General features: G+C 42.6%; 1 protein-coding gene across 3 annotated transcripts in view; it reads left to right on the top strand.

The window, feature by feature from the left end:
* The first annotated feature begins 524 nt into the window (after nt 1–524).
* MSANTD2 (Myb/SANT DNA binding domain containing 2) overlaps nt 525–14,548 on the top strand; it is a 31,399-nt gene continuing 17,375 nt past the window's right edge. For all 3 annotated transcript variants that reach the window (XM_021696317.2, XM_044919317.1, XM_021696318.1), the window contains exon 1: nt 525–1,048. In XM_021696317.2, coding sequence (XP_021551992.2) covers nt 539–1,048 — 510 coding nt within the window. In that variant the 5' untranslated portion in view covers nt 525–538. The remainder of the gene's footprint in view (nt 1,049–14,548) is intronic.

A 14,548-nucleotide genomic window follows, 5' to 3' on the forward strand; every position in this document is an offset into this window, starting at 1 on the left:
TGCTTTTTTAAAGCCTCCCCCAGAAATGCACCCCTTCAGCCTTGCTGCTTCCTGGATATACCCTCCGCAGGTTTCCCCAGTCTCCGCCCTGGACGTCAGCCTCTGCACCCCGAGGCCAGCTTGGAGGGAGGAGAGGCAGAGCGGAGGGAGAGAGGAGAGCCAGCGAGCGAAATGGTCAAGTCCTCCTTAACTCCGGGCCCCCTCGCGGGCCTCACCCCTCCTCCCGGGGGCTGAGACTGGAGAGGAAGTGGGAAGGCTCCAATCTGCTCCTCACGCCAGCGCCCTCATGCCCCCACCCTTCTCTTCAGCTCGGGGCTGCGGCGCGCCACACCCCCGCCCCTCGCCCCGGGAGAGGAGCGGGCGGCGCGGTAGGGCTCGCGGAGAGAAGCCGGGGGGAGCGGACAGCCTCCGCTCGGGAGCAGGAGCCCGAAGCCGCCCGCCCACAGCCGAGCCAGGCCCGAGGGCAGCCCCGGAGACCGCGGCAGCCGGATGCGCGGGCGCGTCACTTCCGGGCGGTGCAGCGGCGGCCGCTTGGAAGATGGCTGCGCCCTGTGGCTCGGAGCTGCCCGCCAACTCGCCGCTAAAAATCCCGAAGATGGAGGTGCTCTCCCCGGCTTCTCCTGGTGGCCTGAGCGACGGAAATCCATCGCTGTCCGACCCTTCCACGCCTCGGGGTGCCTCCCCGCTCGGGCCGGGCAGTGCGGCGGGCTCAGGGGCAGCGGCGTCCGGGGGTCTCGGGCTGGGGCTGGGGGGCCGCAGCGCCGCCTCGTCCTCGGTCTCCTTCTCCCCTGGTGGCGGCGGTGGCGGGGCTGCGGCAGCCGCCGCCGCCGCCTGCCGGGGCATGTCGTGGACGCCGGCCGAGACGAACGCGCTCATCGCAGTGTGGGGCAACGAGCGGCTGGTGGAAGCGCGGTACCAGCAGCTGGAGGGAGCCGGCACGGTGTTCGGCAGCAAGGCCCCTGGGCCAGCCATGTACGAGCGCGTGTCCCGGGCCCTGGCCGAGCTGGGCTACGAGCGGACCCCGTCCCAGTGCCGGGAGCGCATCAAGGTAACCGGCCGCCCGGCCTGGGGCAGCGAACCAGAGGCAGAGAGAAGGCGGGGAAGCGGGCCTCGGGGGCGGGGGCCGGTCTGAGCGCAGGGCTCCCCTCCGGGGCCCGGTGGGTGATTCGCATCTCCTCCGCCTTTTTCTTCTCTCCCTGGGAAGGGGGCTTTTTTCCAGATGGCCGCCAGCCCGTAGGTTTCCTGAGTTTGAAGTTGGGCGTGCCTGCCGCCGCCCCTCTTTCTTGCCAATTGAGGATGTTCCTGCGCTCTGAAGTTGGTAGTTTCTCATTGTGCGCTGTGCGGCAGTCCCCGTGTCGCTGGCGCCTCTCGCCCCCACCGCCGGGGCCCCTCGCTTTGTTCCAGGCTGAGGGGCTCCCAGGCAGAGGCTTACCAGCCGGGGCGGCTTTGAGGAAGGGTAGAAGAGGGGGGCCGGTGAGCCCCCAGTTTAGGAATTTTCAAATGAGTGGCAGTGCAGAGCCATGCAAAAAGCGCCTTTGGACGACTGGCCTTTGTGTCAGTCGCCTTGCTTCTAACTTGAGCTTCGAAGGACGAGTAAGACTTGAGATGCTTTGGAGAATTGGAAAGGCTTGATTGCAGTCCGCTAGTGTATTGTTATCGTGGAGTTAGGGGCGCAATTAAAGTTAGCCTGGCTGAGAGTTGGTGTGGAATTTGTGGAGTGTCGATGCCTCCAGAGTTAGATTGGCTTGAGGCCCTGCTATGTTTCTGACTAAGCTCCTTCATGAAAGCCAGTTTTTCCCTGCTTAATTAGCTATTGTGCCGGATGTGGTGACAAGTAAAGCTCTCAGTGTGCATCTGGCTATCGTTGTGTATCTGAATGTTTAACTACAGAGGATTAATTTGGGCTAGAAATTTTTATCACCAGCCAGGTTATCTTTTCGCTGTTTCTATTGACTTTTAATCTAGGCTTTCAGGTTTGTATTATGGGCAGCTAGGGAATTGTAAGCTAGTTCCCTCATCATAGTGTCTGCTATGTAAGCTAGTTCCCTCATCATAGTGTTTGCTAAAAGATTCTGTTAGGATTCTTCCTCCCAGTTTTCAATGAACTACTTCTTGGTAAAAGTCATAGTTATGTGTGTACTTCTTTTCTGATAGGGTTGACACTTTTTCCAGAGCTCTTTGGGGGTAAAAACCCAGTGAAAACAATCGCAATCACACTAAAGTCAGAGATTGCTCCAGAGTTGGGGACATCTTGGCTCATGTAGTATTCATCCTGGGGCAATGTTGCTTAGAAAATTTGGGTCAGAAACTGAGATATTTCAAACTTATTAACTATTGTTCAAGGAATTTGGCACCCATTTCTCATTTACAAAATTGAATTGGTGTACTTGATAACATGTACCGTTAGGTCTTCTTATGCCCCCTCTTTCCCCGCCCCCCCCCAGCCTAACAAGGTGTCATTAAAATAATTGTTTATAGACAGGACTAAAGTAGTACCTAATAGTAGCCACTGTTTCCTGAATCTCATTCATTTTTCTATGAAAGAATAGAGTTACAAATTCGATTTCAAGGTCATCAAGGTTAAATTTCTGGGCGAGTTTTTGCACTGTGCTGGTTAGCATCCACCCATCAACTTTTCTTGATTTAGTAGTGTACTTAGGCATTTACAACTGTTTTAGCTTGATCGATTTTTGTCCGTAGAAATTTCCCAATCAAACGGAAAAAGTGTTGTGCTATCAAAACCTCACTGACTATAAATCTCTCCATAAAATTGTTTCTCAATAACCAGGAAATACCTTGTTGGGTTACATCTTTGTCTGGTTATGAGAAGCATAACCTAAAGCAAGGAAAGGAGATTGAGCTTTTCTGAAGAATTTTTAAAAGAGGATCAGTTTACCTGTTTTCAAATAGGTAAGACCAAATTGACCTCAAGCTCTTAGAATATTTTGAAAATATGTTGATGCTAATGGATTCCTAATCAACAGTTGTAGTTGACAAGGAGGACAGATAACTGTGTGTGTTTTTTCTCTACTTGTTAAGTGATTTCAACCAAGGAACCAGATTGCTTCATTAAGAATGTTGGCCTTTCCTGCCAGAATTATAAGCTCCATAAGGCAAGTTCTGGTTTCTCTTATTCACTACTCTCTCTCCAGTGCCTAGCACATTATAGACACTGGATACATATTTATTAAATTTACCAAGTAAAGTCTAGAAGGAGAATTTTGGGACGTATAGAAATCTAGATCAGTGTTACTTAAACTTTAATCCAAAGACATAGACTTTTGAAACCCCGTTTGAAAAATTTTGCATTGAAAACTAAGCTCTGTCCCTCCAGAAGACTTACCATGAATGTAATCTTAAGCATAGAAGCAAATGTTGTCACTGAAATAATAACCTTACACAGTTATGAGGTGGATGTCCAAGTAATCCAGAATATATTTATGAAAATAAAAACACAACCTTAAAAATATCGTCAGAGAATCTCAAATCCCTGAAAACAAATCTTTAGATCCCAGTTTCAGAAATGCCTGTTTAGAATGAATAATTCAGAAATCTCTTCTTTTACTTTATTGTCTTGATGAGAACTGCAAAAAAAAAATTCAACAATCTTTTTTGTTTTAGATTTTATAAAATAGAAAAGAAGTAGTGCAGGAAGATATGGACCATGAAGAACTTCTTAAACAGACTAACGTGCTCACTTAAATGTGAACTCATGGCAGAGGCTCACAGGGAAGGAACATCATGTGTGTCAATTAAATTTCTGGCTGAATGTATTTGGAATATTTATTAAAACTCAATTATGAAAACTCCGTAAATAATGTCTTCTAAGTTTGAAAGGAGGGAAGAGATATACAGTAACTTTCCTTTAATCTTAGTTTCAGCATGTTGATGTAGCAGCCTTCCATCTCATCCTAAGAAGGCATCAGAAAGCTGAGTGCTAGCCCAGCCTCTTCCCTGGCCATCTTCCTGAATAAACTGAAAGCACATCGCTTCCCTTTTCTGGACTATGTTTTAGATTTCCTGTCTATTAAAATTGTAAATTTTGAAATTAGTAACTCTTGGATTTTGCTACCAGAGTACTATTTTTGAATACTATCCAAGTAAATATGTATATTTCTAAGTGCACAGGATTTTAGCTTAAAGTCACACAGAAACATTTGTTTATTGCTGTAAAGGTTTTCATTTTGAAGTCTGACATGTCCTGTTACTGGTATTTGTTCAGTCATTTGGATGAAATGGATGTGTTTGAGACTGCCTTACTCTACAGATTGTTTGGTTCTGAAGTTTTGTTGTTGTTTTTTTTTGTTTGTTTGTTTGCCAGAAGAAAATTTGTCCACTAACAATTCCAGCCTAATTTTGGAGTCAGAGAAACACATAATAAGGTGGTTTTCTGTCCGGTCATTGCATGATTTTTCTCTTCTATAGTCCTTTTCTCCCCATCTCCATCCACCAAGTACTTGAGTGCTTACTGTGTGCAGGGCTGTATGCTAGATGTTAGGATAAATAAAAGAATTGTAATATACAGTCCAAGAGCTTACAGTGCACTTGAAGTCTGTATACACACATCAAAGAGTTAAAAAACTCTACAACACAAGGGATGGTATGTGATGCAGTATTTGATTAAGTGTCATATGACTAAAGCAGACAATAAATGTGATGACTTCAAAGGAGGGAGAGATCTCATCACAGTCCATACTGTAGTATTTGAAAGATCTATCTAGACTTGGCATTCATGAAAGCATTCACTTCGGAGCCAGATGCTGTATTCACACTTCAGTCAGTTAATCTGATGCACTGCAAAACTAATTCTCAAGTCCCATATTTTTGGGTGTTCTCCAAAAATTTGCCTCTTGAGAGTTGGCTTTATGTCTTTGAAACAGATGTGTACTTCTAGCTCTGCCTCGAGATGAAAAGCAAGGTGATTGTATGACCTAAAAAGCTTGTCTTTGCTGGATCAGTACGGGTTGCTCATCAGACAAATTTAAAACTGGTTGGGAGTCTTCTGCCTAGCAAACAAAATGATCAGTCTTTTAGGGAGATTTCTTAGATTTATTCATCAATCATTGTCATAATCTTTAGGACAAATTTCATACTTTAACAGACAAATGACATGTAGTACATTTGGTCTTTCATTTTAGCTCTCAAGCCTTGTCATTATTTGTTTGCAAGAACCAATAGGGTAAAGATGACACGGAGCCAGAAGATACCTTTGTCCCTGTATAAGCATTTTAATAGACTTCACCAATTTCTGAGGACTTTCCTCTGGGGTTTGCAGCCAAGACGGTCCCTCTGTACTATCATTGAAAGATTTCCAAGAAATACAGTATACCAAATAGTTTGTAAGAAGGATTTAGTCAGATTTGTTTGCTTCCATTTTTGACATATTCCTCTTCTGTTGTTCCCATGCCGCTGTCACCCAGAAGCTTGTGTGTTCCAGAATGCTTGTCTGCTTGTGAATCTGATACAGGCTTGATGTGTATCTTAAGAGAATAGACCATCTTAGACTACTGACCATACGCTTACAGTCTTTCAGTTTAGGAGGTAAAGGTCTAACAAGTACATGTTAAAACTTTGGATGAATAGGCTTCCAAGTTTATTTCTTGGCATTTTGGGAAATCTAGTGAAGAGTGGAGTGAAATTACTATGAATCCTTCATTAAGAGGATATGTTAAAGGAAAAAAGAATTTAGAAAGCACATAGTACAAACAGTGCTGTTTAGTAAAACTTTCTGTGATGATGGAAATGTGCTGTATCTAACGCAGTTCAGTGTGATAGCCACCGGTCACTTGTGGCTGTTGCGATGTTGGAATGTGGTTAGTGTGCCTGAGGAACTGAATTTTAAATTATGTTCTGTTTTAATTAATTTAATTTTAGAAAATATTTTATTTATTTTAGAGATAGAGTGAGCGGGGGAGGAACAGAGGGAGAGGGACAAGCAGGCTCCACGCAGAGCACAGAGCTTGACACGGGGCTCGATCTCACACCCTGAGATCATGACCTGAGCCGAAATCAAGAGTCGGATGCTTAACCGACTGAGCCACCCAGGCGCCCCTTTAATTTTTTTAATTTAATTTAATTTTATTTATTTATTTATTTTTAAGGATTTTATTTATTTATTTGACAGAGAGAGACACAGCGAGAGAGGGAACACAAGTAGGGGGAATGGGAGAGGGAGAAGCAGGCTTCCTGCGGAGCAGGGAGCCCGATGCGGGGCTGGGTCCCAGGACCCTGGGATCATGACCTGAGCCGAAGGCAGACGCTTAACCGACTGAGCCACCCAGGCGCCCCAGTTTTTTAAATTTTAAACTATAAATGCCACATGTGGTTAGGGGCTACCATTTGAACAGTGTAGGTAAAAAGTTATTTGGAGTACTAAAGAAGTCTGTTTTATGAAACAGTTCTCTGAGCTACATACTCAGACTTTTAGGGGAAGCTCAAAGTTCCTTTTTCTTGTCCCCCCCTGTCACTTTACTTCTGAGGAGGAGGAACCTTGATAGAAGTCAAGAAGAATGGTCCACTGTACTAGGGAGGAAGAGCTTTTAGTGCAAGGAATAAAGTGTTATAACCTCAGTTGGCTGGGGCAAAGAGTGTCCTATTCTTGGTTCTGAACTAGGACGATGCCATCTGATAGAACTTTCTGTGATATGAGTGTCTTATTGTCTGCACTGTCCATCAGTCACTGCGTAGTAGCCACTAGCCATAGCTGGTTATAGAATACTTGAAATGTGGCTAGTGTGACTGTGAAACTGAATTTTTAATTTTATTTAATTTTAATTTAAATAATCATGTATATCTAGCCACTGGCTATTGTATTGGCCAGAACAGCTTTGGAATACTGGTATTTAAACTTTTTTGTTTATGTACTCCCAAAAGAGTCTTTGTACTCTCTTGAACATTTTAAAGCTGACATTAAAATTTTTTCATTATATATGAAAGTTTATAGGAAGTTACAGGATATAGGAAATAGTAAATCTAGTATGAGATGAATAAGATGTGAGGATTGGCTGTAAATTTACTCAGTAATGTACTCTGAATCAGAAAAATCCTCACAAAATTCATTTCTGTAGATTTTGTCAAATGCATCTTGAAAATGTTGGTCATCAGACAATATTCCACTTACATTTAAAAGAAACAATATCACTAGCCTATTTTGCTTTAGTTATTCTAAATTAAGGGGCCAAGCTTTCCACCTAAGAAATAATGGACCAGACTGGGAATGCCAGGAATCCCTAAGGTTTTAAGGTGCCTTGATTAACCATTAAAGGAAGAGTAGGGATACCCCAGTGGGAGGCCACTGCATTAGAACTCTGAGCATCTTTCTGATATCTTTCTTGGCAGATATAGTGGGGCTGGGCCCTTGGATTCCACTGCCCTTGGGAAACGGGAGAAACCTGTGGAGCTTAACTCTTGGCTAAAGTGCAAGAATCTGTGGGAATATTTGGAGATTTTGCCCATCCCTTTCATCAGACTGAACTGACAGATTGATCACAGGGTTTCTCCAAATACTTAAGTGTGAAATAGGCACTTGATTTTTTTTTATTATTCACCCACAAATATTTGAGTACCTTGCATGGTAGACTTTAGACATGCAGCAGGGTACCATCTACCATCAAGTGTCCACCTTCCACTGAAGGAGTCAGACTACTAAAGCACCAGTTACGGTATTGTGAGTAAGGTCTGTGTTGCATGTTGATGTTAAGTTCGTGGTGCTTTGGGCGCACACAGGAAAGGCATGTCATCATAGATTTTCAGGAGGTGGGTCTTGAAGGTAAAGTGGGACCAAACTGAGCAGAAGAAAGTAGAGAGAGATGAGCGGTTGGGGTAAAAGGCCAGAAAACGCAGAACCTAGAACAGTGCAAACCGCAAATACAGCAAAATATATTTTATTCAAGAATCCTAAACTGGAAACATCTAAATGCTGTAGTTGTTCCAAAAAATTTATAAGTGATAAGTTACTTACGAAGTCATGCATTTCAATTGAAGAACAATTTGTTATAGTGCATGGCATTTGGTGAAGGTAGGACTTAGAATCTACAAATGACTAGTTGGTGGTGTCCTTAAGAACCAAGAAAAAGGTGGAGCAGGTAGTTTTGGAATAACAGTAGAGTGTGCATACCAATTCTAGACAGTTTTATGGTTGTTGTTTTTTTTAAAATTTATTTGACAGAGACAGCGAGAGAGGGAACACAAACAGGGAGAATGGGAGAGGGAGAAGCAGACTTCCCGCTGAGCAGGGAGCCCGATGCGGGGCTTGATCCCAGGACTCTGGGATCATGACCTGAGCTGAAGGCAGACGCATAACGACTGAGCCACCCAGGCATTCCTACATTTTGATAAATAACCTTTTTATAGTGTTGGATTGTAGTTGTGCAAATATCTATTATATATCTCATTCTTATATACTGGAAAGAAAAACCAAAGCAGTGCATCTTTTGAACATGCAATAGGAAGACATATATTTTACCCTGTGGCCTAATATTCCCATGATATATATGTGTAACTGAAACACTTTCACAAAATTATGATTATAGCTAAGACTTACATAACATTTGTCACATGCCATGCACTGTTGAAGTGTTTCACAAATATTCATTTACTTAATCCACAAAATGATATTCTCCTTAGCTATGTGTAGTACACTCTGGTATGTTCTGTTATATGTGAGCACAGGTAATTTAGCTTCAAAACCGCTAGGCCATATGTCCTCTTGAGTATCCTAAGTATACAGTATCTGAAGGCACCCAACACATTGCCTGTCTGGTAGGCTCTCTTTCTCCAGTCCCCTCCCTACATCCTCCTCCTCCTCCTCCTCCACCAGCTCTGCCCCAGGACTTTGCAGCATTGCCTCCCCTTTTCATCCCAGTCCCTCTGGTGCCTCTCATCTTTCCCTTCCCCGGCCACAGCCTCAAGCTCCCTCACCTAAAGCTGGTGCAAAGAAAACCTGGGCAGATGGGGGTGCCCGCTCCCACTGGTACTGGGTAGCTGGCTTACTCCTTGGGGACTGGCAGCTCAGGGTCATGTTGGTCCCCACACGGGGCACGCCCAGGAGACGGCAGGATGGAGGAGCTGGAGGAACTGGAGCAGGGAGACAGGTTAAAAACTCAACCCCAAGGGACCAACAGATCCCTCCCACCCACCCCCAAACACACTCCCCCCTCCCTTCTGTCACTCTGTCTGCCCTCCTCCAACCTTTATGCTCATCCATTTGGGAGAGAGAGCTGCCTGGCCTCCACTGGGGCTGGGGAAAATGTTGCCAAGTGTGCACTTCTCACTTACCCAGCACCCTGAGCTCTAGAGTTTTGCTGCTGTGGCTCCTTTTGATGCCTTGGTGGTCTTGCACATTCACAGAGCAGCGGTAGGACCCAGAGTCTTTCTCCCGGAGGCCCTGCAGCCGCAGGGACACATTCTGGGAGGGCATGGAGTAGACCAGGGATACCCCCGGTTTGCTTGACGTGACCCCACTGATGTACGCCAACACCTGGTGTGGGACATGATGCCTCCCTGTTATTACATGTGTGCCCTGTGCCCACAGGCTCGGCTAATCCTCCCCCCCCACCCCCACTGGCAGTCTTCAAGCCTTCCTCCCCTGTACTCACCCCCTCTAACCTGTCCCAACTCCCCATCCACCCCCTGTCTCCCTAGGCTCCCTCTCACTGCCCCTGGGTCCTCTTCCCCACAACAGTTCTTGATCCCCTGTGCTCTGTCTCTTCATCTTCCACTTGGGGCATTTAGAAAGGTGGTCACAACCTACTAAAATTGATTTCCCAACCCAACCCACTAATGGGCCATAACCTGCAGTTAGATAAAAGAAGATTAGAAGATACTGAGGTGAGATCAAGGTATTTTCAGTCATTGTGCTCTTTTAGATTTAAGGTATCAGAACTTCAGAAACATCATAATTTGCAACAGGTCACGTCCCAGATATTCTGGTGAAATGTTTTGTACTGTGTAGTTCTAGAGAGCTGGAGCCTAGGGTTGGTGGGAACAGAGTGGAAGGAGGTGGGAAGTGATAAGAAATGAGACTGGAGACATAAACAAGAAGTGAGATAATGTACTAAGGAGTTTCGACTTTACCCTAATCATCAAAGAGCAGTAAGCTGGGGAATGGACATAGTTAGCCTTAGGGTTTGGACTGGCTGTGATGTGGAGAATGAATTGGGAAGGGTGAGACCGGAAGCACAGAGATCATTTAGAGGCTTTTAGCAGTAAGTTGACGAGAAGTGCAATAAAACAGTGGTTATGAAAACAGAGAAGATAGTAGATTTCAGATACACCCAAATCAGCGAGGCTGTTCGGGGAATCTGAAAATTCTAATCTCTAGGGTTTGATAGATCTTAACCTGGCACACAACTTCTACCAGCTTGCACAGGATTCTTTGTTGTAGTCCTCAGAGATCACCACAGTGGTTCATAACCTAAGTTTTTAGAGTTGGTTCTAGAACCCAATGAGATCCAACTAAAACACCATTTCAGCACAGCCCTGTCTATGTTACCTCGAGGATATATTCTAGACTCTTGGATTCTGATCTCCCTGAGCTTTGGAAGTGATGATCCTGCCTTCTTTCCGCCCCGCCTCTTTTTTCTAACATTACCAGAGGGCAAAAAAACTAAAAGTCACATCTCCAATTTCAGATGTTAATTGTCATACAGGCCCTCTGAAGTATGCTCATATCAGGTAGAATAGTGGGTTTTTTTTCCCTTTTCAAAGGTTAAATCTATGTAATATTTAAAAAAGGTTTACAAATGGGAGGAAAAATGTCTTGAGTTTCAAAAACAAGGACAAGTACCATAAAGCTTTAGATTTTAAACAGTTGATTGTTAGGATTGCTGTGATTATTAGGTACTCCTTAATCTTATTTCTGTTGTGGGGTTCATGCAGTGTGGTCGTCTGCCTGCTATTGACCGTAGCAAAAACTTCATTCAGTGTTCAGAATGAATGCTTAACGAATCTGTGCCTCGTATGCATATGTTACAAATTATCTGGAGTTTGTAATCTATGCGGAGTCTTCCCCCCCCTACTGTTCTAAATCACTGGAAAATGCGTATTGGAAAAAGGCATGTATTTAAATCTGTTTTAATTCTTACCTCTTGTAGCTGAGAGAGTCCTTGAGAGCCAATGGAAATACTTTTTTTTTTCTTGGCACTAATCAAGCGAGTGTTATCTTGTCACTTAGTGGGATGTATTGTTATTCCTTAGTAAAATACAAACCTGTGTTTATTCTCAGACATTTTTAACAGCCATTATTTTATTTTTATATATGTGTTCTTGGCTGTAGTCATAAATTACATATTTTGAGCTACCAAGTAATACTTCATTCAATACAAATTGAAACAACAGAATGGAAGTTATTTACTTAGATATGTTTCCTAGTTGCATTTTCTCAGCCTGTGTAAGACATATCTTGTTGTAATAGCCTGAATTTTTGAAACTCACAATATTGTTTCTCTAATATCTACCTTCAGATTTCTTCATTTATTCGAATAAGTCAATTATGTTTGTAATTGATATTAATAAAACCAGAATAAAGTTCATATCTATCAAAAACTGCTTTTATTATTATTATTTTAAATTTACAGATACTTTCTCTAAAATGGAAGGAGCTGGTTTATGATTTAGAAAGAAGATGTGATAGGTCAAAAAGAACCTCAGCCTTATATTTGATTTCTCTCTCTCTTTTTTTTTTTATAAAGATTTTTATTTATTTATTTGACAGAGAGAGACACAGCGAGAGAGGGAACACAAGCAGGGGGAGTGGGAGAGGGAGAAGCAGACTTCCCGCAGAGCGAGGAGCCCGACGCGGGGCTCGATCCCAGGACCCTGGGATCATGACCTGAGCCGAAGGCGGACGCTTAACGACTGAGCCACCCAGGCGCCCCTATTTGATTTCTCAATTGCCATATAAAATCTTAAGGAATTTTTATTCATTCATTCATTCATTCATTCATTTAGCAAAAAATCTACTGAGCTGCTTCTGCATGCCAGGCATTGATTTAGGTGCTGGAAATATATCAGCAAACAAAATCGAAGGAAACCCCTGTCTTCAAAGAGCTTACATTCTGGTAGAAACCAATGTGATATTTAAAATAATGCAATTCAAAACAATGAGCACAATAGAAAGAAGACCACTCAAACATGATATTACTAGATATCAGCCTTATTGACCTTATAATATTTGAGCTCTTTTTTTTTCTTTTTTTTAAGTAGGCTCCATGCCCAATGTGGGGCTTGAACTCACTGAGATCTAGAGTCGCTTTTGCTCTGCTGACTGAGCCAGCCAGGCGCCTTGGAATGTTTGAGCTCTTATCTTTCATTGTATGTTAGTCATAAAGGTTCAGTTTGCCTTTTCTTTATTAAGAACGAGTTACATGATTTTATATTAGACCTTTTTATTGTGATATGTCCAGTTGTCACTGAGGTTTGCCCCATGAAGCAGCGAAGTACAACATTGTTCATATTCATTCAGTCATTAGATAATGAGCACCCCTGTTCAGTCTCCTGCATAACCAGGTAATGTCCCTTCTCTCTTTTGCAAATTAGGAGACATGGTTAATAGTTGGACTTTGAGGGATCAGAGTTGTGCTTGTTTTTGAACAGTATAAAAGAATATTTTTCCTTAAATAAGTAATATAAACCACATTACAAAATTAAGAAAAATCAGTGGAAATACTTTAACTTCATGGTAGCATAATTACATATCTATGAAATGTTATTTTTCAAAAAGTGGTGAATCTGATTTTTTAAAAAAAGATTTATTTATTTGAGAGAGTGGGGGAAGGGGCAGAGGGAGAGAATATCCAAGCAGATTCTCACTGAGCCCAGAGCCTGAAGCCTGAAGCCTGAAGCAGGGTGCGATCTCACAAGCCATGAGATCAGGACCTGTGCCAAATCCAGGAGTCGGATGCTTAACTGACTAAGCCACCCAGGTGCTCCATGATTTTAATTCCAGTAAATTTTCATGCACCAAAAAAGGATGAGAGATGCACATGCTTTTTGTTCCATTGAACTCCAAGAAAATATATGGGTCATTCATACTTATTATTTGATTCATGCTGTTCTGTCTGCCTGCTTCTCGTAAGCAGGTTGCCTGATGAGTAAGGCCTATTCCTGTAGTTAGGATTCCTTTTCTCCCCTTTTCTTTATATGTCAGTGTTAGTCACCATATTCTTGCCAAGACTACAGACCTTTGAAAATAGTTAAATGATTGGCTTTTATCTATAAAGAGGAAAGACTAACAAAAAGTTAAAGAAGCTCTGCTGGTATAGCCAGGTGTTTCTGAAAACTTGAATAATCTAAAGCATGTTTATGCAACAATGTTACATAATATGTAACAAACCTAAATCTAGGTATAACACAGATCTCACATGTTATCAAACAAGAAGAACTTTAAAATACTTCTACATACCAATAAAACTAAAAATCAGAAAATCAAGCTGGCATTCCTTTAACATTGGATGATGTGGTTTAGCTGAAACTTACTTGCTTTCCAGATTCTGATGCTGACTTTTTGATAAAACTTTGGGGCTACCTTTTCCTGCTTGAACTAACCTTTATTTACAAGTGGTCTCCATGTGGCGTGACTATCATTTTTGTTATAATGGCAACATTTATTCAATACAAGTTGTTAGGCAGACACTGCTTTAAGTGCTCTGTTTGTATTTTTTCGTTGAACACTCACAACACATCTATGATGGAGGTACTGTTATTAGCCCCACCTAACAGATGGAGAAATTGAGGCACAGTGAGATTACTTCATCTAATGTCACAAAGCTAGCAGGTGGTGAAGTTAGACTGAGCAGTCTGTCGCCATGCTCTTAGCCACTTGTTTATATTAACCCCTTTATGAATCATCAGCCCACATTTTAAAATTGTTGACAATTGAAGTGTTTGGCAACAATGTGATCATAAACAATCAAATGCAATAGCAAAGACACATAGCAACACAACAGATGGATGTTATTATGCTCATACATGTTACTTAAGGTAGAAGGAAAACACAAGTTTTAAAAGTTCTTGCAGGTAATTCATGGTGTCCTAAGATTATAAGCACAGTGAAAAACATTTGATTTGGAAGTCCCAAGGAAGAGTTTACAACAGGTATTGAAACATAAATAAGGCTTTTGTTGTCAAAGACTCAGTTCACTCACATCTTTATATAAATGATGGTATTTATTGAACTACCAACTCCTCTTAAAGGAAGTAAGTTTGAACTGCAGAAGGAATTTACGAAGTAGAATTACTTTTTGGCAGTAAAAGCAGGTAAGGATGTGGTTTACCAAAAGGAGGCCATGGAGTGTCCATTACCTAAGCCTGCCATCATTCACCTAATGTGTAAATGGTTTAGGTACTCTTCTTAGAGATGATGAGGATGAGATGGGCTGCTTGTAATATATCATGTAAATGTGCCAAAGAAAGTGTAGACCCATATGAAGAAAGCTAAAAATAGAATTCAAAAATAAGAAATCAGCGAGTGTAGGGAGTAACCCAGGTAAATATGGTTACTTGCGCTAAATATTAAAATGAGCTCTATATAAACTTCCTGGCAACTATG

This window comes from Neomonachus schauinslandi, chromosome 11, assembly GCF_002201575.2.
Source record: "Neomonachus schauinslandi chromosome 11, ASM220157v2, whole genome shotgun sequence".
Classification (NCBI taxonomy): domain Eukaryota; kingdom Metazoa; phylum Chordata; class Mammalia; order Carnivora; family Phocidae; genus Neomonachus; species Neomonachus schauinslandi.